Raw genomic sequence first — 25,309 nt, 5'->3', positions numbered from 1 at the left:
AGCACCTATATCCCACTACTAGTCATTTCTCTAATCCTTCTAGGATAAAATATAAACATCTTTAGTTCTTAAATCCCTATACTATCCATTTCTCTATTCCTTTTAGGATAAAATGTAAACATCTTTACTTTGTACTTAAATCCTCTCCAATTTCAACTTACTTTCTAGATCAATTTCACATTACTCCCTGTTGGGGGCGGGGGGAAGAGGCTTGGTGGTCACTTAGCGGGGGAAACATAATCCCCTTATAAAGGAATGTTACAGAACTCGGCCCCTCATTGTTTAAGAGTTCATGGGAGGGAGGACAGAAGGGATAAAATAATCCCCTTATAAAGGAATGTTACAGAACTCGGCCCCTCATTGTTTAAGAGTTCATGGGAGGGAGGACAGGAGGGATAAAAGTGTCTGCTGAGAGGTGGGGAGGAGCGGGAATGTGATCACAGAAGAATAAAGACTCATTACCCACCTCAGGCGCTCTGTCTGGTTCTTCCCCCATCAAAGAGTGGGGGCCGGAGGTACCCCGAAGACTCACCACGCGTTGGACTGGTGAGTAAGAGGACGGACTAGCATTAAGAAGCCGGCGTTGTAAATAAAAACCCGGCAACTCCCCTTCATGCATTTATTCCCATGAAACTTTTCTAAGCTTAGTATTGCATCTCTCAGCTTTACATAGTCTGTTCCCTCAAGGTTGATGCCCACTCTCTTCTAAACTCAGACTCTTAGAATCCTTAACTTTTTAGGGATTCTTAACTTTCTACCAGAAGCCTTTTCTGATTTTGGAACTAGTGCCTTCCCTCTTGATTATTTGTATTTTATCCTGTTTATATCATTTTGTGTTTCCATGCTATACATTGTTCAAAATTGAATGTGTTGAGAGAAAAATCATATCCTTGAGGCAAAACTGAAATATTAGAGATAGCAAAATTATGTGGGACATAAGACAACTTTTTTAAAAATTGAAGGTATTAGTCTTTGGTCTTTGTTTAAACTCCACAGTTTTGGTATTCTCCGTCGAAGATCCCCTACAATTGTCCCTGATTATCGTGCTGATGAAATGAGCAAATCCATTAAGATTGATCATCACCCCCTGTTAGGGTATACAATGTCCTTCTAGTTTTGCTCATTTTGCTCAGCATCAGTTCATGCAAGTCTTTCCAGGCTTCTCTGAAATCCCATCCCTCCTGATTTCTAATAGAATAATGTTCCACAATGTACATATACCACAATTTGTTCAGCTATATCTTTTTTAGGTTAATAAGCACATTTATTAATATTTCTCTAAGTTGAGAACTTCACTAGTGTGTGTGGAGGGGTATTTAGCTAGAGAGTCAACCCCCTAAGCCCCACCCCCATATCCTTTTTATGTCTTGTTTGTCCATAGTTTTTTGGTATGTTGTCTTCCTCATTAGACTGAGTTCCATGAGGGTAGGGATTATATTTTGCCTTTCTTTTTATCTCTGGCACTTGATAGAGCCCACAATAGACACTTGATAGATATCTGTTGACTGACTTAGTATCTTTTGAGGCTTAACTCAGGTTTCATTTCCAACGTGAAGCCTTCCTGATCGCCCTAGTCAGGAAGAGTCAGAGAGGACAGAACAAATAACATAGTGTAAATATTGTACCCCTGCTCAAGGGCAGGAATTTTTTTTTCTTTTTTGTCTTTGTATCCTTGGGGCCTCACCCAGTGCATGAATATAGTAAGTGCTTAATAAATCTTGTTGAATTAAATTAAGAAAGCAAAGACTTGGGTTTAGGACCTGCCTTTCATAAATCCACACTTTGGCTATATCTGAAAATGTATGATTGCACTTAGTCCACTCCTCCTTGGAGGAAGAGGAAATCTTGGCTGTCAGTTATTAATGGTTGCATTGATGAGAGTTCTGATGTTTTCTCCAATGTTATGGCAGCCATTGTGTAAATTATTTTCTTCATTATTCTTTTTACTTTGCTCTACAACCATTTTCCCAAGTTCTCCAGAATTCCTTTTAAAAAACAAGCTTTTTTCCTTTTTTTTAGTTTTTTGCAAGGCAAACAGGGTTAAGTGGCTTGCCCAAGGCCACAAGACCAGATTTGAACCCAGGTAGTCCTGACTCCAGGGCTGGTGCTTTATCCACTACGCCACCTAGCTGCCCCTAAAACAAGCTGTTTTTACATGACTCACATTTTTCACTGTAACCATCCATTCCCCAATTTCTTCCTAGAGACTGTCTTTTGTAATAAAAAAATAAAAAGGAAAGGAAAAAATATTAAGGTGAAAGTAACCAATATTGAAGAAATTTGATGTTGTAGATAGTGATATACACTCATAACTCCTCACCTCTGCAAATGATCAAACACAATCATCTCATATCCCCTTCAGAATCAAACTTGGTCGTAATTTGGAGGCCTTTTGATTGTTGGATTTTGCACTCAGGTTTTACTGTTTTCTTGGTTCTGCCTGCTTCACTCTGTGTTAAATCATGTCTTTTCATGCTTCTTTGTAGTCATCATATTCATTATATTACATTTATGTATCACAATTTCTTTAGCCATTCCTTGGTCATTTACTTTGTTTTCTCTCTTTGATGTTTCAAAAACTTTGTATATCAAATCTTTCTCTTTGAGTTATATGCCCAGTAGTGAAATCTCTGGGTCAAAGGTTATGGACATGTGAGTCATTCTTTTTCTACAAATGGAGATAATAGCACCTACTCTTCAGCAGTATAGTGAGGATAAAAATATTTTGCAAATCTTAAAATGTTGCATTAGACTAGCTATTATTATTATTATTATTATTCAAGATTGGTTTTCATAATGGTTAGACCAATTCTCTTACGATTTAAAACATCCTTTTATGTATTAATAGTTTACAAATTTTTTATTTTTTGATTGTTTTATCTTTTTGACGCATCTGCCCTGAAGTCAGGAGGACCTGAGTTCAAATGTGACCTCAGATACTTGATACTTGCTAGCTGTGTGATTTTGGGCAAGTCATTTAACCCTGACTGCCTCACATCCAGGGCCATCTCTAGTCATCCTGATCCATATTTGGCCACTAGACCCAGATGGCTCTGGAGGGGAAAGCGAGGCTGGTGACTTAGTTCAGCCACCCCACTCACTAATCCAATTCATGTGCTTGTCATGGCACCACCTCCCTGAGGTCTTTCGATGTCTTCTCAAAAATGAGGGACAAACTATTATTATTATTATTAACATTATTGTTATATATTTTGAACAAGTCCTTGAATTCTTCATATTTGTTGTTAGTGATTTTCCTAACATAATTCCAGATTTTGTAATATAATTCCAAATTGTTTTTCTGAATTGTTGAATCAGTTTACAGCTCTGCCAACAGTGTAGTAATATGCCTTTTCCCCATAGCACTTCCACTATTGTTTATCATTCTTATTACTTGACCCAACCTCAGTGAATCTTCTTTGAAACAGTTAACCAAAATATAAAGATACAACCACCAGAGTATGCAGCGTTCATAGTCATTGATTCATAGATTTAAAACAAAAGTCCAATTATTTCAACATCTTTTGTTATCTTTGCCAATATGATATATATGTGTATTATATATGTATATAGATCTATATAGCTCTTTCTATACACACATATATGTATTATGTGCATATATATGCAGTAAAACCCCAGAGTTACTTTATATTTCATTAGGAATTTTAGTAACATTATTTTATTAGGAATTTTTATTCCTTTTATTAGGAATTCCTAATGACATTAGGAATGTTATTTGTTTTGGACCATTTTTTCATATTATTATTTCATATTTCTTCCTTTCAAAACTGCCTGCCATATGCTTTGGAGATCATCTGTATACATTGGGGAATGCTTTTATTCTTACATATTTCTAAACATTACTCATCCCCCACCCCCTTATTCTGCAGTTCAGCTAAACTGGCTTTCTCTCTGTTCCTCCCAAATGACATTATTTCCCCACTCTCTGCCTTTATCCCTTGCCCCAAATGCAGATCTTCATCGTCTTGAGTTCTGACTCAAGAGTCCCTCTCTTAAGATATAGCTCAAGCAATATCTTCTGCATGAAGCCTTTTCTGAACCCAACTGCTTATTAATGCCCTCTCACACAATATAACTACTTTGTATATATTAATAATTATTCAGTTTATATTAATGCTGTAAATTAGGCAGCAAGGTGAAGTAATAGTGTGCTGTGCCAAGAAAACCCCAAATGGCATCACAAAGAATCACATAGGACTGAAAAATGATTAAAAATATATTTAATAGGGGCAGCTAGGTGGTGCAGTGGATAGAGCACCGGCCCTGGAGTCAGGAGTACCTGAGTTCAAATCTGAGCTCAGACACTTATTAATTACCTAGCTGTGTGGCCTTGGGCAAACCACTTAACCCCATTTGCCTATTCTAAATTCTAAAAAATAAATAAAAAGATATATTTAATATATTCTTTTCTCCTTCATTAACATGTAAACATCTTACATGTAGGGATTGTTTTGTTTCCTATTTCCATTTCCATTTTACTTAGTGATGTCATTTTGGTCTTCGATAACAGAGGACAAGAACCAACCATTTCCATTTCCTTAATAAATATGTGATTATGTTTGGATCAATTTCCTATATATCTCCCAAAAGATTTTTCCTCCTCCATATCCCCAATCAGAAGCATCTTTTATTTTATTCTGTCTTCTGTAAACTTTAAAATTTTTTTTTAAATTTAGAAATTTATTCTGTTTAAGCCACAAGCTTTATACAGCTTTATTTTAAAAAACAAACATAAAGACAAAAAAATAACAAAAAACCAAAATAAAATAAAACAGTGAAAACATGACAATATCCAAAATTGAGATCCTTCCACTTCTCAAAATCAAGAGCTCTGAAAGTTCAGTCTACCAATTGGAAGAACCCTAACAAGACAAGAATTATGAATGGGGCAATGATGTCATTTCACAAACAGAATTTTATGTAACTGAAGGAACCTTTCTGGGGCATAACTGTCCTTACAAGCAAATGGGGGATTGGGGTGGGGGGAACAAGACAGGAAAAAAGGGAATTCCAAATCAACTAGTTACATCAGTATATGTCTTCTGTAAACTTGATGATCTTTAAGGACTCTCACCTTTTCTAGCTCTCTTGAGTCTTTGGCTCCTTAGTGTAGTGAGCAGTTTTGACCCCCAGAACAAGCCACACTACCAGTGCCTTCTGATGTGGCATATTCATTTGGGGATGTGATAGGGGAGACACCAGAATACCTGCCCCCTGGTGGGGAAAGCCTTCATCTCAGAGCAGTTCGGGGCCAGGCTAGAGAAGGCTTTACAGGGAAAGGTCACTGAAGGTCAAAGCTGCCATCTGTGGTTTTATTTAACTATTAAATTTGTCAGAACTTTATTGCTGTATACTGTTCATAAATATCATTAGTCACATCCTTCTAATCCCAAACCTAGTGACAAATAACATGAAAAATTATGAAATCAATGGCCACAGTGAACAGAGCATGCAATATTCTATATTTTTAAGAGCATAAATTTGGATCTGGAAGTGACCTTAGAGGCCATTTAGTCCAAACCACTTTTATAGATGAGAAAACTGAGGCCCAGAGAGGTAATGTGATGGATAAACAGATATGGTCCCTGATAGCTTTGTTAGTTAGGTGCTGTTGCCAGGACTCTGCTGCCTCTACTTATGATTTGGGGAGACCCTTATACTCCCCCCTCCCCAAACTACCAGCTTTTGTCAGTTTTAATCCTGTTTTCACTGTCTCAAGAACCTTGAGTTCACTGTGTCCTAGAAAGGAAGTACCAAAGGGATAGATAAACTTGAGACTTCAATGTAGGCTACAAGGTCATTGAGCTCCTCAAGAATGGTAGTGGGTATAGGACCCAGATGGAAAACAAAACTGGTGTTAAAGGCGGAGGATACATGAGCATGTTAATTAGGTGCTTTTAAAATACAATCTCTGAAAGGGTTTCAAATAAGGTAATCACTGTCGGGGGACTGACTTTCACCCCCCCTTTTGGACTCCACAAAGAGGGGAAGAGATCTTTCCTGAACTGTCTTTTCTAGCATACTTTCCTAGGAGCTGTATATAGTAGGTACATTAGAGAACAGGCTTTTGCTGAATTGAAACATTGCTAGTAACAACTATCTCCTGACCTATCCTTGTCCCTAATTCCTTCCCTTTCAGTCTCTCTCAAACCAGGGGCTCTCACTTCTTTTGGTCTCACATTAGAATCCTGTTCTTCTCCCCCACCCTCCATCCCTTTCTTAGCTTCACTTTCCAGTTTTCCTACAAGCTACCTTAGTGGTAGGACTTCATTCTCAAATTTTAAATATACTAGATGCATTCTTGCCTCTGCTGATGCCCGTTTTTTTAAGTTTTTGTAAGGCAATGGGGTTCAGTGACTTGCCCAAGGCCACACAGCTAGGTAATTATTGTCTGAGGCCAGGTTTGAACTTGGGTCCTCCTGACCCCAGGGCCGGTGCTCTATCAACTGTGCCACCTAGCTGCCCCTGCTGAAGGCCTTGTAAACCCAACAATTCCCAGTGAAGTCAATCCAGGCCATCAGGGCACTTCTTTCCTCCTGCCCCATTCCAGACAGCACTCACTGATGTTGCCTTGGATTGTGGCTGGCTAGTTAGCTCTCTAGACTAGAAGCCCCCCGATCAGGGACCTCACTCATCTTTATATTCCCTACTTCAAGTGGTTAAGGGTCCCGTGCTGGAAGTCTAGGGTTCAGGGCTGTGCAATGGAGAAAGTTGGGCCTGGAGTCATTCAGATCTGAATTCAAATCTAACCTGCCTATCACTGCCTCAGTGATCCCAACTGTAGAGTGGGGATAAGAGCAATGAGATACTTATAAAGCTTCTAGCAGTATTGGGTACTCTAGCAGCACTTATTCCCTTTCTCCCTGCATCTGTCAAGTGAGCATAACCACTTTATAAATCTTGGAGGGGGCGAAGGAATGGTGTGAGAGTCAAATGAAGTTGGAATTGAAAACACAAAGAGCTTTTTGTATATTCTTTCATGACAGAGCATCTTATTACTCCCATTTTAAAGAGGAAGAAACAGAGTCCCCAAGAGGTTATGTGCATTGTCAACATCACAGGGCTAGTGCATGGCAGAGGTATGTCTTGGGCATGGATATAGTCAGTACCGGTTTCTTCATAATCTCATCTCTCACAAGCTTCTTGAGATGTCCCCCCCCCTATCCTCCCTGCTATCTCTCCTTTGGTAAAATCATCTCCAAGTAAGGCTTTCCTCAGTTCGATATGTCTGCATCGAAGGTCTCTTTCACTTTGCCCATTCTAGGCTCTAAACTCTTTCATTCCAGGTATCATATTCTCTCTGAATGTACTTTCAAATAGGTTCAAAAAAATAAAACGAGATGTGATGCCTCCACTCATACCTGCAGATTAGGAAAGCTTGTGCCAGAAATTTAAGACACATACATGAGACAGAGGCCAGTGCTTTGTCACCTTATTTATTAGAGATCACCTTTTCAAAGTAAAAAGAGGTGGGGAAAGGTCAGGACAAGGGATTGCATACAAGTGTTATTTTGTGTCAGCAGTGGTGGCAAGGGTCTACATAAGAATTCACTGTTCTGGGTTGGAGAGACAGCGTGAAAGAGGAGGCCACGCCTCGATTGTCAAATACCAGACAAAAGGGGGACTGAGTACATGAGAACCCTCTTGGAGGATTAAGACACACAAGGTTTTTTTGTTTAAATCAGTTACGCTGTGAGACTGGATCAGTCAGACATCAATGCAATTTTGCCACCAGAAGGCCAACAAGGAGCTACTGTAGAGAGAACAAACAGGAGTAAGGGGGGGGGGGGGAGCAGGACACAAGCTGCAAGTCTGCAGTGACAAACAGTAGAGTGGAAGAGGCTCCATCAGTGACCAGGTGGATTGCATTAGCTAAAGATGGGTTGTCTAGGTTCAGGAGAAGGATTGCAGCCTAAATGATATCAGAGAAATGCCTTTGATACAGTACAAGAATTCATATACCATCCACTTTCTTAGCAGCCACTAGAGACAAAACAGGTGAGGAGAGGGATACATGTCATTCAGGAGAGTATATACAGAGTTTTACACTCAAGGGATAACAATCAGGGGTTCAGGAGTCATCCTTATTGGGGTAAGGCAATTCATCCGCTGGACATTATAAATAGGTCTTGCCTTTTCTCCCTCTCCTCAATGAAGACTTAAATTAATGCTGCCAACTGAGAAAAGAACAATTAGCATCAATTTACAGCTCTCTGGGGAAAGGGGGCTTCAAAAAAGGGGCCTTCATGTCTTAAAGCAAAAATAAAAACATGACTAAACAGAAGTTTGGATTTTTTCTATCCCCATCCCCTCCCCCCATATATAATAAACTACATTCCTACTTACATTTGTTAACATGATACTCAGAGTAAGACTCAAGAAATGACATGGACTTCAGATATTTTTATTCTTGCGTCAACTGGACACTTCCAGAATCAGAAACCTGGTAGGCCTGAGTTAAAGATTTTGCTTTTCTGAAGGACAGGACAGGACCCAGGGTATCTAAAGTGAAGCTTGGGCAAACTGGATGTTCTGAGTCCTATGGAGCCCTTAGTCCATCATTCTTGCTCCTCCCTTGCCACAAGAACTCCTTTTCTTCCCTTTGGGAGAAGGGTGCAGAGTGAAGGCAATACACAACAAATCAGAGGAGAGACACTAGGGAAAACTAGGGCCATTCTGAATTGGGATTGGACACAATCAGGATTTACCACCTCCATGTGGATGACTCCATTTTTATGGGGAAAACTTGGGGGGTGGTTTAGATTCAACTCCTGAGATGTTTAGAGGCTCCACTTGGGGCTGCTCTTTGGGGAATACTGCTTTAGTGGTTCACTGGCCTCAAATGTGGACCATCATCGATAGGGGGTGTGGCCCAGGTGGCGACACCTACTTGTGTGTTCTGGATGGGGCGCTGTATCATGGTGATTAAGGCCCTTAGTGGGATTCCATAATGTAATCATTAAGCATTTCTGTTCAATCCCTCACAGATACAGTATCCTTTTCAATTTGTACAAAAGACCCTTGTAGGATATGTTAAACTGGGGTGCAACATTCATATCTATGCTGGTCCAGGTGCATCACTCCTCAGAGCCTCAGGGGGTTTTAACCCAGTATGCACCATTTTAAGTATAAGATGCCCAACTACCTCTAAGTGGGCCCAGGCCCACTGAATCTTTTTTTTTTCAGAAAGGGGAATGGGTATCTTTTCCTTCCTGAATGTAGATTAGAGTAGTAAATGCAAATCAGCTACCTTCTCCACCCCACCACATATCACCAAGGTCTCCTTTGGTGGAGGGGGAGATGGAAAATAAGCTTATGTAAATGCAGTACTCAACTCAATAGAACTCAAAGTAAGCTTCCAGTTACAAAATGAGGTCAGTTGGTTTTTCTTGTGACAGAGGTTAACTGTGCAAACAGTATAGAGGGTTAGCAGAGGTAACTCAAGAGCAGGACTTTCAGCTGCCTTGAAACCTAGAGATACAAGGCTGTCCACCCCCCTCATTCAGGAGAAATTTTCAAAGGCTTAAACTGAATTTTTCCCATTATTCTTTCAATGAAAAATTCTTAGTTCCAATTCCTTGCCCTTCCATGATAATTTGATGAATGTATACTAGGAGACCCTGACTTCAAAGCACCTTTCCTCACCCTGTAGCTCATGTCAAGGCCTAACTGCTATGACATGATCAATGGGGCTTCCCTGAACATGAGCTAAGATCATAGTTTTTTGGGATAATGAGAAAGTTGGAGATGGGTGGAAGGGGAATGGGGATTTATATTTAAATCAACCTCCAAAAGGGGCTCGGACAGGATTTTGAGTCCTCTTGTTTATTAGGGTGTATATGGTAATAGTGATGAGACCAGATTTAAAGGATACATTGGGTATTGGGGGCATTGTGGAAAGAGTAATAGGTCTGGAGGAAAGGAAACTACACTCTTCAGATTCTGCAAAGTGGCAGAAGACAAACAATGGAAGGAGAAGTCTTACAGTGTTTACAAGCCACAACACTTGACTTGGAAAAGCCTCTTCAAAAGAGATCCAGAAAAGGGTAATTCTAGCCTCTCCCTTCTGAAGGGACCCTCTATCTCCAGCCTGACAATGTTCACTCCCCAAACCTTGTTTTTTAGGTTAATTTCTCCAAGATGTTGATGATTAGTTCAATCAAATAGTGCAGCACAGGTGACAGAAAGCTAATGGAGGATTAAAAAGCTTATAAGTACTTATACACTATGCTATTCAATAGCTAGAGGGGAGTTGGGACTCGGCAAGGGGGATTTATCAAATCAGCTTCTTTTCAACTTGGAAAGACTGGTATGGAATGTCAGGCTTCTAACATAACTCTAATGTAGGATTAAAAAAAACGCATTCTAATTGATGTTGCTGCACTAGTAGATTTTCTTTTATGTGGCTGGCAGTGCTCACTCTTCCTTTACTCCCCCTTTCCCAAAGAATGCTCTCTTTCTTTTAATCTATACAGTAATTGGTTTTTTTGTGTATTTAACCCCACCATCAAAAATAACAAAATCACTCATTAAGACCTAGTTTAAGTTGTTTCTGTAGATAAAGAATCTCAAAGCAGGGCTAATCTAGACCAGTGAGGGACCAGTTGCTTCCCTCCCTGCCAGGTCTAGTAGGTGTGGGATGTCATGAAATCTTGCATACAAGCTGGATAAAGCTTTTGAGTTCTGTCCTTAATAAATTAAGTCAACTGATTTACCTGCCAGAGACATATGCAATTGGGTGGAAAAATGGCAGAATTGGGTGGAAATGTGGCAGAGTAGGAAGGGTTTTTGGCATGGTTTTAAGGGTGAAAAACTGTCTCTGGAAGTTCTGAATATCAAAGTGGATTAAAGCCTGGCTTGATGCTGATTCATGCAGCCATTTCAACAGTTAGGCCTTTTTTTAGTTACAAACTGCCCTATCAAGTTTCTAAGGCACAATGGCCTGATTTCCTTGCTATTGCCCACCCCTTTCCCTTCTAGAATGGCTTTAATTTTGGTGAAGCCACTGCTTGAATATCTAATGGAAAAATTTCCCAACACTGCCTTTGTCTCTTCTGGAATCCAAATAATTTGTCATATTTATATTAAGATGTTCATAATTCTTAGCTCTGAGTAAAAGGAATAGGCTCCATACCTCTCAGAGGAGTAGCCACTTTGGGCCATAAAGAGGTGAGGGAGACATGAGGACTCTCTGAGCCCTTGGTCAGTCCCCTAGGGAATGTCACACCTCAGGAGCACCAGGTAGAACACATCAATATTTCAAGAGCAGCACTTTCAAAAATAATGATCTTTGAGCCAGTAGGTGATGTCAAAATGTTTCCCTTCTGGCCAGTGGAACCAAATCTGCAGGAAGAGAAAGGGGGCATGAATCCATTTCCAAATCCAAAGGCAGAGCTCTTAATCTTGCCACACCCCATGGCTACCAAGAGCTTCCACCAAAGCTGAGTGAGTCCTTACCTTCAGATCAAGGCATCCAGCTCGTGTCAGGCTCCTACTTCTAAAAAGCAGGGGGCCACACTGTCATTCTGGAGGAGAACATGATGCCAAAGCCTCTCCTTCTTCCCCATGCTACTTCTAGCTAAGAGCAGGAGCCAGCAGGGCCTTCAAAAAGTGACAATCTGTCCAAAGGATGTAAATGAAGTTGGTGGCTGATTGCTGATGGGTAGTCACCTGATTGTTTTGCTCACATGATCAGAGAGGATGTGTCTCTTCTCTCCATGTGGAATTGGGGATGGGGTGGGTGGTGTGACATCCAGACTTGACTCCCAGAGATGGGACAGCAGTAATTTGCATACCTGCTCTGGGGCACATCAGAGATATTGGGGGGGGGGAATTCCTTTTTCAGGATGCCTGTTAGAAGGCCCATGCCATGCAGAGGGCGACTCACTGTGCTCCAGCAGGGGCTAAGCAATCCATACTAAGATAAGGACAGCAATGTCTTGACACAGAGAGCATTCTCACAATGTTGAGGAAGATGGGGGGGGGGGTGATACTGTAGAGATGAGGAAAAAACAGTAACAATTCCTTTCCTCTTTCCTATGTCAATGACCCAACTCACTTTACAGGTCACTGACAACTCAGGTAGTCCAGAGGCTTGGAGCACAGATTTCAGATAGAGGTGCCACAGCGGGGGACCCTGTTTTTCCCCTGACCAAACAAATACCGATACCCACCCACCCACCAAGCCAAGGTGAATTGCCCTCTCAAGAACTCCAGTGAGGTTTCATGTGATCTCATGATAAACATGTAGTACAGAGAGGAACTGAAAGTGCAATTAATCAGATTTAAAAAAAGCACGTTTGTGCTGCTGTGTCTGTGTGTAAAGATTCAAGACCCAAAATAAATACATGATTTAAAAATTAAAAAGGTTCACAGTATCACACACTCATAGGTAGTTTACAGGAGTGCCCAGGGGGAAAACTGCCTTCATTTCGATTTCACCCCACTGATTTCTTTTCTTCTGGGCATTCTGGGCTAGGGAATTGAGTTTTTCAGTCAGTTGCCATTGGTCCCAGGATGGTCACGATTGAGTTGGTCAGTGGGAAGAAAGGACAAGGACAGAAGGCTCAGGCAGGGTTTCAGTGGGATGCATGTTGGCGGAGGAGGTCCTGTGCTGTAGCGAGTCGGCAAACTCCCTCATGGCCAGCCCCAATGGGCAGGAGATCAACACAAGGGTAACACGGCAACCTGGAGAGGGGACTAGGCTTGGCTTCAGGCTTCACATCTGCATAGAAATTACTGCAAAGAGTAAAAAGGGAAAAAGTGTGAAGAGGGAAACAAAGGCTCCTATCCACATATTCCTAACCCATTGGGAGGGGTTATGGATAGAACAAATCTACAGTTTCATGGCCTCCCTCTCCCGAAGGAATGTGGGGATCATATTGGTCTAATCCCAGCTTCAAAGTGCCCAGCAGTTGCTGTTTAGAGCCAGGAAAACTCTTGGGGTCAGCTGACCAGGGAGATGGCCAAAGGTCTCCACCCACAAAGAGAACATGGTCAGTGGCTGCAAGAGGCCAAGATCCAAGATGCAGGCCAGACAGCCCCAAATTCCCTGCTAACCCACCAGGGTACTTTTATGGTACACTTACTGTATCGCTTTCATCATCAGAGACTGAGTGGACTTTCGTGTTATAGTGGAGTGGGGAGTAAACCCAGCTCCTCTCATCAGTGGGCTGTCAGAGACGGTGGGGGAGATGCAAGAGGAGCAGCAGCAGAGCAGAGGGAGCAAGGGAGAGAGAAAAAAAGGAGAAAAGGGAAAAAAAAGGAGAAAATAAAAGAGTAGGAAATGCGAGAGTAAGAACAAGTATACCGGAAGGCAAAGAACAGCTTTCTCTGAAGAGTTTGCATTCTTGGGATCTTTCTCACCATGTTAATAGGTATGACCCCTTTCCAAGGGACGGCGCTGATACATACCTGAGTCCCTAGCCCTGGAACAGTTCTAGAGGAAGCTTAGCCTTGAACAGAATGGGCCAAGGAAGGGCAGTGCTGCCTGCTGGAGAAGTTACTGTCTATTTAAATGACTCAGTACCTTTAATGCTGTGGAAATAGATGCACTGGGATATCAAGTGAATCCACTGATAATGCCAGGCTAACAGGGAGTGGGAGGAATGGGGATGGGGAAGAGAGTGGAAATTGTCTAGAGCAGAGGTGGGGGAGGCACAGATTTGCAGGGTAGATTTGGTTAATTTGGGGAGTATGCAAAAGGAAGCAGTTAGTTAACTCAATGCATGGGACAGCAGGTGGACAGAGAGACTAGAGACAAAAAGGAAGGTAACAAAGAGAAATTGTTTTTAATTTTAAAGAGCCCTCCTCAGAGTGCCCAACTGTACCTGTAGTGAGACCAGGCTACAGACCAGGGATTTCTCTTCTACTTCTTAATCAGGAGGTAATAACTTGTATTTAATTAAGAGGTATGTCAGGTCCAACAAGCTATTGATTCTACTTCAACTGCTTTCCTGGGGAATGGGAGGGAGGTCCTGTTAATTGAAGGTTGAAGGCAAAAGGAAAGCTAGTGTTCTGGTGTTGGCTTAAACACTTAGGGAATCTAGCAGGAGATAAAACGGAATGGACTTTGGCTGTTTTGGGTCTGGTGAGTAATGCTGAGTGCCAGAGACCTTTCAGGACAGCTAATAACACAGTTTAAACATAGTTCCCAAGGAATCCCTGCCAATCTGTTGATCTCAGCCTTCCCACCAATCCTGCTTTGAAAACAGGGAAGCTGGGCTTCCAGTGGGGTTGTGGGAGTCCCTCTTTGCTCTTCTGAGCCATACCCAGATGGAATGAGGAAAAAGTTCAAGTTTCAGGTGACTTCTCTACCCCATGTAAATTCCAACTCCTCTTCTTCCCCTGGTTCTCCAGGTATGCCCTAGCCTTTAGCTCAGCAATGATTAGTTTCCTTACATATGGTGAGAGGGATATGATGGGAGAGGTAGTTGCCCCCACTAGCTTGGGAGCAGGCTTAGAGAAGAAAAGTTCTATGAGAGCCGAGTCTGTTCCTGCCTAGAGGTAGTCAGCCAAGAGCAGCAGTGTTTTGCCTCTTGGTGCAGGGGTTTCAGCTTCAATGTAATGGAAAGGGCAGGTACTGAACAAGACACCTGGGTTTGCATCCTACCTTCAACATTAGTTGTTGCAGCATGAATAAGCCAGCTGATCTCTCTGAGCCTGTTTCCTCATCTGTAAATGGGGACAATATTAACTGAGGTACATACCACACAGGGTTGTGGTACTTCAAATGAGATAATAAATATTAAAGTTCTTTGGAAACTTTTATGTTCTATGTAAATGGTGACTACTATTATTTTGAAAGTGGTTCAGGTCCTTGTATTTCTCCCAACATCATGGGCTGGATTGTTGATAATACTTTTTAAAAACCTACACAACCTCCTCTAGATCTAGGAGTCTTGCATTACATCATGTACTTCATTTGAGAGCCAGAATAGGGTGCAAAATATCCTGTCAGATATTGAAGGACTTATACAAATTTTCTCTTCCAGCTCTCCATTCTTCATTTCTTTAATAAGTTAGTTGGGGAAGGAGAAGATCTGAAGTCACAAACTCATTTCATTATAATCAGGATCAAATGAAAATTTCTTCTCTTCTTTCACAGTTTAGCTTCAGCCAAACTGAAGTTTTTCCTTCCTACCTACCTTTTAAAGGTTATTTTGAGAAAATGCTAAAGAAATTCCAAGTGTTTTTATTATTCTGCTAGGAATTTCCTATACCCTCAAGTCACCTCAGCTACCCCAATCTGGCTGTAGATATTGATTGCTGCCTTCCCAGCTCTGTATTTTTTGCTCCTGCTTCTTCTTATGCCCACCACTACTGTATACACTATCATAAAAAGAGACTTAATTTAGAAAATCTGGCTATGAGCTCTGGTTCTGCCACTTACTGTGTGACTTTGGACATGTCATTGAAACTTGCGGGGCCTCAGTTTCCTCACCTGTAAAATGAGGGGATTGGACTAGGTGATCTCTAATGTTGCTTTCCCAGCTCTGACAGTCTGGGAACCTATCTAAATCCTGCTCATCCTTCAAGAACCAACCCACACGGACCTCCTCCAGGACAACTTCTCTGACCAGCTTTAACTCACACCAATCTCTCCATCTTTTCCATCTACTTGGCAAATAATCTCATGTGCATATTTATTGGGTGTTTTTGGTTACTGCTATTTCAGTTTTCACTTATACTTATTTTCTCTTCCCCTAGACTGTAAAGAATATGGGGGACGGGAGCAGGTCTGACTCTTTCAGAGGGCCTTGCAGACAAAAAATATCAGTAAATAGTTCCTAACTTGATGAAAAAGACATAACTATAAGCAGTTCCTCTTCTTGAATCCTGTTGTAAATTATCCTCATTTAAATGGTTCATCTACAGAGGAGAATTAAGATCTAAGTGAAAAAATAATTGCTCTTGAAATATATGTTCTGACTGGTCCAGGTTCCATCATGGACTTGTGTATCCTGGAGGAGCCTAGGCTTCAGTTTCTTTATGTGAAAAAAATAAGGCTACTGAGACCTGCTCCCATTTATTTTACAAGTGTTATGGGGAAAGATGTGAAGTACTTTTGAGGAAAAAAATTACTAAAAAGGTTAATTTTTTAGTCATTTCTGGGGGATGGAAGGCTCATTTTAAAATTCAGGAATGATAAAATTAATCTTTTAATCGTATGTATTCTGCCTTTCAAAACAGGCAAGGTACTATTTTCTAGTCCATTTTCAGTCCATTTAGAACTTCTTGGAGAATAGGGGACATTGGTATCAATAGGCAGCAAGAATACCAAATGGTTAAAATGGAAACTGGCTGAGTTAGGGTCAGCTTGATCTGGTGTGTCCAAGCTAAGGCTGGGTTCACTTACAGTCCTGGAGGGGGACAGCACGATGGCCCGGAGTCGGCGATGGTGGGGAGAGTAAATCCAGTACCTCCCATCCTTGAACTGGATGGCGGCAGGGCAAAGGAGGGGAGGAAGGAAACAGAGGAGAAAGGATGGAGTGAAAATAAATTAATTACTCAAGGAGGTGAAAAGCAACTGAAAGGCTAGGAGGGTGGAGGTGCCAAGGGATTAGCTGGTTGACAGAACTGATAATGGAAACAGTAGAGCCATGAGCTCAGCCTTTTCCCCACCTAGCTGGAAGAGAATACCTGTGCCCTGCACATCCTTGGATACATTGATTTGATTTCAAAGCAAAAATCCTGTGGAGGCTCCATTTTCTGCCTTCTCTGTGGGGCTTTCTGTTAACTAGCTTCTTGGCAAACAAGTACCTTTTCCTTCCTACCTATCTACCTACCTACCTACCTACCTACCTACCTACCTTTTAAAGGTTATTTTGAGAAAATGCTAAAGAAATTCCAAATGTTTTTATCACTCTGCTAGGAATTTCCTATCCCCCCAAGTCACCCCTGCTACCCCAATCCGGCTGTAAACACACACACTCTCTCTCTCTCTCTCTCTCTCTCTCAAACACAGGATGCTTTACACCAAACATAAGACCATTGCTCAAGAGGAAAAAAGAATCACGAGGATGAAAATGAGAGCCTAGCAGAGTGGAATGAATACAGAGTTAAGAGCTTCATTCTTTGCTTCTCAGGGTGGAAGTGGAGGAGCAGCCCTTCAGAGAAAGTCAAATGGGAGCTACCAAGGCCCATTCTAGCCAGGAAAGAAGACCCAGGCAACTTAAAAAGTGTGGTCAGCTGCCCCTGCCCCTCCTCAGCTCCCAGAGAAAGAAAGAACACGGGGGGGGGGGGGGAGCATTAGGAAGAAGCAGCAGGAGGTAATAAAAGGGCATGCTTGGAAAAAACTACACAAAAGCGAAGCTTCAGAGACTAAGCTGTTTTCCTCTCCAGTAGGTAAGCATTCCTCAGCAACAGACGAGCCACACGTGGACGAGAGGAAGAGGTGGGCCTAGAAGGACAAGCAGGATGTGGGGAGGCCTCTGGCTCATGGAGACCATGGGCTCTCCTGGTGGTGAGACTCTGATCTTGGCCATGGAGGCATAGGCCCAGTATGCTGGGCCCACGGAGGAATGCAGAGATGAATATGGAAAACTCCAGACGGGCCGGGATGACAGGGGGCAGCTTTGGACAGATAGCCTCCCTTTTATAAAAAAATCCTGTTCAAGCCCAGGGCTGGATTCCCAAGAGCAGTCCCATTCCCTTGGACACCCCAACCCCCAAATTCTCAGTAAGGTGTTCAGTAGTTGTGAGGAATTGCCCAAAGGAACCTAGCCCTGGGGTACCCCAGTCCTCTCCTGCCACCCAGAGACCACCTCACCTACTCCCTTGGTCTCAGAACTAGGCTTCCTCCGTATCCTCTAATGCATCTGCCTGCAGGAAAGGGAACAGAATTGGTCAAGGGCCTTGCTGAGAATCAGTTCACCATGCCACAGCCTAAGACATCCTGAAGGTAATGAACTGTGGCTGAATTTCAGCAGCATAATATGACTGATAGTTCAAGATCTTTTAGTTGAAGCATATTACTCCACCCCCAGAGTCCCACCCATTTCTTCCTGAACCTCCCTCCTTTTCTCCTCCCCCACACCAGCCCCTTCATTTTTTTACCCAATTTTACCCAACTATATTTAAGTGTATTCACTTTTTTTCCAAGGTCAGTTAGCAGTCTCACAACTGTTTTATATCTTCAGACTCATAGAAATGTATATAGGTCCTCAAAACATTGGAGTTGGATGGCTCAGAGTACTCAGTGCTTCATATTTGCCAACCTGGCTTGTCACTCATTTACTCAAGAAAAATGAGCATGGTCATTCAATGCTGCACCCATCCTTTTCAGAATGATATGACAACATGAATCTGGCTCAGCTTTGGCCAGAGTACCCAACCATGCCCCAATGTACCATCCATCAGTGAGAATCAATCTGGACAATACTTTTACTGTCTGGGGCAATTAGGCCCTTTTTCACTGACAAGGTACCATGTTGCATTTGAACTTTTAATACCAGCACCAGGCTCTGGTCTTATGCATATGTTTTCAGAACTATTATTCGATAATCAATACGTGGTGGGGAAACAGCTAGGCTTTTAGCCTTGGAGAGTACTCTTAGGTGGTTCCCCTTTGCTGTGGGACTTTAAACAATTGATGATGTTTATTATGGGAGGGGACAGATATCCAGGGGATTTAAAACTGCCTTCTAAAACCACCTTTCCTGACTATGGGATGGGGGCAGAGGAGTAAACAAGCCTGGCCCCTGGAGGGAGACACATTGGAGACTTACAAAATAGATGTCTGTGACAGGGGCCTCATCTTCATCTGAGGCCTGGCTGGCTGGCTCTGAGGCCTGGCTGGTGGTTTCCACTTCCACGGTAGCTGGGGGTGTGACCATAATGCAGGCAGAAGAAGCCTCTTCTCTGTATACAAGGGTGGGAAATATGACTGGTAGATTAGGGCATGGACAGGAAAGGGGGAGATTGATCTGACTCAGGAATTCTGGTTTGAAAAAGAGCACAGGAGGCTATCTCCTTGCATTTTCAAACTTTACTCCTATTGTTCCCCATCTCTATACTTCCCCATCCTTTTTGATAGTCCCACCTCTTGTAACAACATCTCATCCAAGCTCTCTGAAGCCCCACTGGGGCTTAGCAGATCACTCACTTAGAATCTAATTATTTCTATAAGTATTAAGCCTCATCCCTTCAACTAGCCAGTAACTCCCTGAAGGAAGGTAGGGGATTTGGAATTCTTTGGTAAGGCAGTGCCTAATGTCATACCAAGGATACACGAGGGGCTCAGGAGATTCAGGGGAGCAGAGAAGGAGGGACAGAAAAATTTAGGTTTCAAGTCCAAGTATTGTCACTTACTAAACTGTGTGACTCTGAATATATCCCTACTCCTTTGAGCCCCATTATTCTCATCTGTAAAATGGGAATAATAAGCCTAACACATTTTCAAAGGTTTATTGTGAGAGACAAATGGGAATGTGTGAGGAATGGAATGTGTAAGATGTATCTGAATTCTTATTAATAGTTGTTGAACTAGGGATCAAATTTGTTTTACCTTTTTTATCATGCAGTAAATGGCACAAAATTTTGCTAACCCCAAATTTTAAGATTAAAAAAAAAAAGCATCTAGAAATGGACAACAGAGGGTATTAGGTTAAAGTAGAGGTTCTCAAACTTTTTAGTCCTAGGACTGCTTTATACTCATTAAAAATTAAAATGGACATTTTAAAAACTATTAACTCACTTAAAACAAACAGACAAAAAACCTAGTAAGAAAACTGTTGTGACTGAAGTACATGAAGAAAGTCTGGCCTCATACAGATAGGTAACAGGCAAATAATGTCATGATGTAAATATGAGAATAGTTTTGCCCTTTCGATTCCCTGAGTCTCAGAGACCCCCAGGGGTCTACAGACCACACTTTGAGAAATACTTAAGATAGCCAATGAATAGTAATACATTTATATAGTGCTTACTTTTCTCACAACACAGAGGTGGGATGAATATGTTTACAGATATGAAAATAGTAGCGCTTTTCAATCTATGCAGCCTTTCTCCTAATATAATGCTTTTAAGTGTGAACAGAGTTTGGGCAACTAGGTGGCACAGGCCTTGAGTCAGGAAGACCAGAGGATAAATTTGGCCTCAGAAACTTCCTGGTGGTGTGACTCTGGGGGCAAGTCACTTGACTCTGTTAACCCTGTTTGCCTAAGTATCATCATCTGGAAAATAAGTCAGAGAAGGAAATAACAAATCACTCTAGTATCTATGCCAAGAAAGGGGAAATGAAAAGTAAGACCCTACTGACAATTAATCTATTACCTTCTTCAATGTAACCTTTCAGTTGTTAGTCAAAAAGCTAACAATACTGAAGTGGGGAACTCTAAGTTCTTTCTTTAAAAAGAACTCTACTCTGGATGCTGAATCCTGTTGAATCCCATGCCTCTCTCACTCTCTCACTTGAGGGAGAATCCTATCTGGGATGTAGTCATAAAGGATAATAGGATTAGGAAGGTCCCTAGTATCCGGAGTAACTGCTAGTGAATAAGACCATTCAGTTTTCAAGCAGTGGGAATAAAAGTTTCCTACTACTGTCTTACCACTGCAGAGTCATTGGCTTTTGGCCAGTTCCTTGTATAGACCAATATTTACCCTTTAGCCTCTTCTTTGGGAGCCATGACATCAACAGTACATTGGGGCTCAACTTCAACGGTAATCTGCTGCAGATCCTCTTCCACGTGGACCTCATCATGGGATCTGGAAGGCCAGTGAGAGACGAAATTTTCAGGTTTTCTCCCATGTGGGTATCCATAACAAAACCCAGTGAAGGGGACTTATCCTCTTTCCTCCAGGGATACCATCTCTATGAGCCACTCCCCTTTTCTTTCAGGGTTCCAAAACTTCAGTCTTTTTGGATGGTATCTGGACCTACGGATTACTCCTTATGAGAAGTGAGAAACCTTTCTTCCCTGCAAATGGAGGAATTTGCCTTGATTTGGTGAAAGTACACCTGCCTGAATGGGTCACAGAGGTTCTCTCAGAAGGCAAGCTGTCCTAGAAAAACAGTTAGCTGAACTATAATCACTAGAGCCCTTGACTGAAGTTAATAATAGACCATACTAAAGATTTAGTTAGTTCCTGAAAAGAGATTCTTAGGACCCAAGTCACTGTATGTCCAAAAGATCAGATAGGAATTAGAAAAATAAAAAGATTGATGCAGGAGACTATATGAGAAGAACCTGAGAGATTTTGAGTTTTTTGGTCTTGAAGGAAAGAGACTGAAGGATATGACTTTATGACAAAATCATAAATTGCAGGGATAAGGTGGGTAAATCTCTAAATGGGAGAAAACTTCTGAAATTTGAACAAAGAAAGTTAGGATGATGTAGAAAATCCTGCTATGCTTTATCGATTTATTATCCCAACTAGGTGGTATAGTTAGTGAATAAAAATGGACTGAAACAGTTAAGAAAAATGAATGAATGACAAAATGATACATGTCTCCTAAGAGAAGTTAGAATGTAGTTCATCTGTATGGTTTACATCATGGTGGACTTTCTACCAGAACCCAAGCAATTGAAATGGCAGAACCAAAAGAATCCTTAGAACTTAAACTACAGAATAAAGAGGTGGGAAAACACTTGGCATAGTTACATTTGCTAAATAACCTGTAAGGAGATTTAACTGAAAAGTGTAATATGGCCACATAGACAATTCAATAACCAACATAATTTTTTTGTACATTTATTTTATTTATTTAAGGCAATGGGGTTAAGTGACTTGCCCAAGGCCACACAGCTAGGTAATCCTTAAGTGTCTGAGGCCAGATTTGAAGTCAGGTACTCCTGACTCCAGGGCCAGTGTTGTATCCACTGTGCCACCTAGCTGCCCACCAATTTAAATGTTAAAATAACATTGGCCTTGGAGTCAGGAGGAAGTGAGTTTACATAGAACCTCAGGCACTTTTTGTGTGATCCTGGGCAAGTCACTCAACTCCAATTTCCTCTCCTTCCTTAAAAAAACAAGAGAGAGAGAGAGAGAGAGAGAGAGACAGAGAGAGACAGAGACAGACAGACAGACAGACACATAGTGAGAGACAAGGACAACAGGGCAATAAGAGCAGTTGAACATAAAAGCATGGAAAAGTTGGTTAGGAATATATCAGTAATGCCAAAACTCAGGATGAGCTGATGCTGGAAAGGAAAGCTAAGGATAGCAAAAGGTTTAGATTTTTTTGTTTTTTAATCTCTCCTCCAGACATGATAGTGATTAAGGAAGAGATGAGCCTGCTCCCTGGAGTGACTGATGGTTAGTGATGGGTGGATATAGAAGAGATTTTTTTTTATGCAAAGAATGATCTTGATCTGGAAATAATGGATTGAATAGGGCTCATGGGGATTTAATACCCAAGATGAGTAAGGAGATAATAAAACAACATCTATCTGATCTGGCAGAGTTCAAGACAGACACAGATAACCATGCTTAGGCACTGAAAGAACTAGAAGATGAGACAGATTTCTGAGCTCCTGCCTGAGATCTTTGAGAAATAGTGTAGAATGGAAGAGAGGCAAATATTTCAACTTTCAAAAAAGGGAAGATGATGATTTCTCAAATTTTAGATCAATGAACTAGATTTTGATTCTTCAGAAAATTCTAGAGTTGCATTATTGAAAGAATAGTTCCTGAACAAGTAGAAAATGAAACAGGGATCAAAAGGAGTTTCATCAAGAAATAGGTCATGCCTGACCAATGAAATTTCTTTTTTTGACACTCTGTTACTGAGATTGGTTTGGTTTACCTAGATTTCAGCAAAGAATGCTACATGTCTCTTGTCTTGTTAAATTTTTATAGAAATTTTTATAGAAAATATAGAGATATGAGCTAGATAAAAGGATTTAGAATTTATTGAATGACTGGATCTAAAGAGCAATCAATGGTTTGATATCAACTTGGAAGGTCTCCTCCACTGGAGTGCCCTAGGGATCTGGGCTTGATGACAGGAAAGTTTTTTTTTTTTTTTTTTTTTAACAGCAAGAGCTATTCGCAAGTGTAATGACTGTGTCACAGAGGAGGTCTTTAAACAAAGGCTGGAGGAAACTTGCTAGAACTGTTGCAGAGGATATTCCTATAGAGGTATAAATTAGTTTGGGAATGTCAATACTGGCCTCCGAGGTGCCTCCCCCAACCTCCCACTCCAAAAAGGTCACATGACAGGTGATTGTCAGGTAAACAAATTGACAGACAGGCAGACAAACTGATCAGGACTGCTAAGAACTATCATTCCCAACTCTTATGGAGAAGTCAACATCTGAGCTTCAACATTTAGGGAATTTGTTACAAGGGTGACCAGGGATCTTACCGGGTATCATGTCCAGAGGAGTGTGTGCGGCGCCTGTGAAGACAGATCCACAAATCCATTCATCTTGTCCACAAGTTTCCTGGTTTCCCGCCCTAGCCACCAGTGTATAATTGCTTGTTTTCTCACAGAACAGGGTTCACTATGTGATTTGTGTGCATTGGGTTTGACCACATGGGGAAGTAGGATAGATTCTTCATGTTCTGTCCTTGGCGGAAGCTGTTAGAGCCACCAGTCATCTCATGGGTTAGTTAAGTAAGGTGCCCTTACCTGTATCGGGGATGCTCAGAGGTCTCAGAAGGAGATCGTTCAGGGATGGAGAGGGATGTAGATGACAAGGTTGTAGCTATGGATGCTGTGGTTGCTTCTTCAAATGATGGGGGAGTACAGGGCAGTAGATCAGGTCTGCCTGCAGGGATCATAGCCAACCAGAAGAAGAAAAAAAAGAAATTACTATCCAATAAAGTAGGTTCACTAAAGTTTCTTTATCTTCTCCTCTCAAGTTGTCAAGAATGCATTTCCAAAATTTTTAACAACTCTCCCTCTTCACCCCCGTCAATACTCCTATATCCCCACACTCCCTTGATTGCCTAGAGGAGAAAGAAGGTCAATTATTTCAGCCTGCCATTCAAGGCTTTTCACAGTATAGCTTCCATTAGTTAATCTCATCTCTCACTGCCCCTCTACATGTACTCACCACTCTAGTGTCTTCTGGCTACTTTACTCATGCCTTCTGGCTAGATCTCAGATTTCTTGACTTTGTTCATATTATTCTCCCTATGTAATTCATCTATCCCTTCACTGTTCTCTATCTTTCAATTCCAATCTCTTCTAAGAGACCTTCCCCGATCCCTTCCCTCAGTCTCTGCCCCTTTCGTTTCCTAAACTATTTTTTTGCACTATTGATTTCTTAGACTCCTTTTTTCAGAGAAAAGATAAAAAAGTTACTTCTTTTTTAAACTTCTACCTCACAGAGTTGTGAGAAGAAATGAGAAAATGTCCATAAAACACTTTTTAGTCATAAAGCATTATAGAAATGTCAGCTGTTAGATAGCTTCAGTGTTGAGAGTATGGTAGGTGTTTTATTCTTTGTTAGCAATAGGCAACTAAATCTTCTACTACAAGGAGAAGAAAGAGCTGAGGCTTCAAGGAGAGAGTACTGTTGATAAAATTGCTACAGGCAACGAGATAGGAAGTCAATAGAGAAAGGTTACTATACTGCCATGAGCACTCCACTGAGATTATGTACCACAAATTTATAGTTAAAATTTTGTGACAAGATCTAATGATGCTTATCAGAATGATAGAAGAGAAATAAAATGGTGGAAATTTACAACTCTATGAGGTAGAAGTTACTAGTATCATTAAGCCAATTTTCCAGATAAGAAAACTGAAGCATAAAGAACTAAAGAAAGGTATCTCATTTTTCCTGATATGCTCCTGTTTTTTTAATCTTTTAACTGCTCTTTCATGAAGAGGAGCCCTTATTCCCTGCTAAGATCAATTTCATTTCTTGCATCTTCCAGTACCTTATATGATCTATCTTAAATTCCATTCTCATGCATCTACAAACACTATCTCTCTCTCTCTCTCTCTCTCTCTCTCTCTCTCTCTCTCTCTCTCTCTCACATAACTATATCCTGTTTGTCAAAATGTCAAATGTCAAAAAGATTTCTCCCCAATTTTCTGTACCATCTAGCTGCTTTCCCCCCCCCTCATTTCAATTAAAGAAACATCTTCTGAGCACCTATCCATAGTGTCTGACACTATGGATCCAAAAGCAAAAAGTGAAGTAGTCCCTACCCTCAAGCTCACATTCTACTGGAGAAGGCAATATGTGCATATATAAATATGAGCTAACTTTTTTTGGGGGGGGGGGAGAGGCTCTATCAGCTGATAAAATCAGGAAAGATCTCATGTGTAAAAGGTGATACTTTATAACCTTCATTATATTTCTTGAAAAAACACAGTGCAACTTGT

At 41.3% G+C, this 25,309-nt stretch overlaps 1 protein-coding gene and 1 long non-coding RNA gene across 15 annotated transcripts in view; one reads left to right on the top strand and one right to left on the bottom strand.

The window, feature by feature from the left end:
• The first annotated feature begins 197 nt into the window (after nucleotides 1-197).
• Nucleotides 198-19,671, top strand: LOC141500724 (uncharacterized). Its single transcript, XR_012472015.1, has 2 exons — nucleotides 198-546; nucleotides 16,988-19,671. It is a non-coding gene; the product is annotated as an uncharacterized LOC141500724 (long non-coding RNA).
• PIP5K1C (phosphatidylinositol-4-phosphate 5-kinase type 1 gamma) overlaps nucleotides 12,666-25,309 on the bottom strand; it is a 129,388-nt gene continuing 116,744 nt past the window's right edge. For 7 of the 14 annotated variants that reach the window (XM_074204133.1, XM_074204127.1, XM_074204128.1 and 4 more), the window contains 5 exons: nucleotides 23,600-23,738; nucleotides 23,333-23,365; nucleotides 20,626-20,730; nucleotides 18,750-18,882; nucleotides 13,105-16,456 (listed from right to left, as the gene is read on the bottom strand). In XM_074204133.1, the coding sequence (XP_074060234.1) occupies nucleotides 16,121-16,456; nucleotides 18,750-18,882; nucleotides 20,626-20,730; nucleotides 23,333-23,365; nucleotides 23,600-23,738 (746 nt within the window). In that variant the 3' untranslated portion in view covers nucleotides 13,105-16,120. Of the gene's footprint in view, nucleotides 16,457-17,791; nucleotides 17,845-18,749; nucleotides 18,883-20,625; nucleotides 20,731-23,332; nucleotides 23,366-23,599; nucleotides 23,739-25,309 lie in introns of all 14 variants that reach the window. The other 7 variants (XM_074204135.1, XM_074204137.1, XM_074204138.1 and 4 more) reach the window with 7 other exon arrangements.

The sequence above is a fragment of the Macrotis lagotis genome, chromosome X, assembly GCF_037893015.1.
Source record: "Macrotis lagotis isolate mMagLag1 chromosome X, bilby.v1.9.chrom.fasta, whole genome shotgun sequence".
NCBI classification, from domain to species: Eukaryota; Metazoa; Chordata; class Mammalia; order Peramelemorphia; family Peramelidae; genus Macrotis; species Macrotis lagotis.
This window is presented reverse-complemented; position numbering and strand designations above follow the sequence as displayed.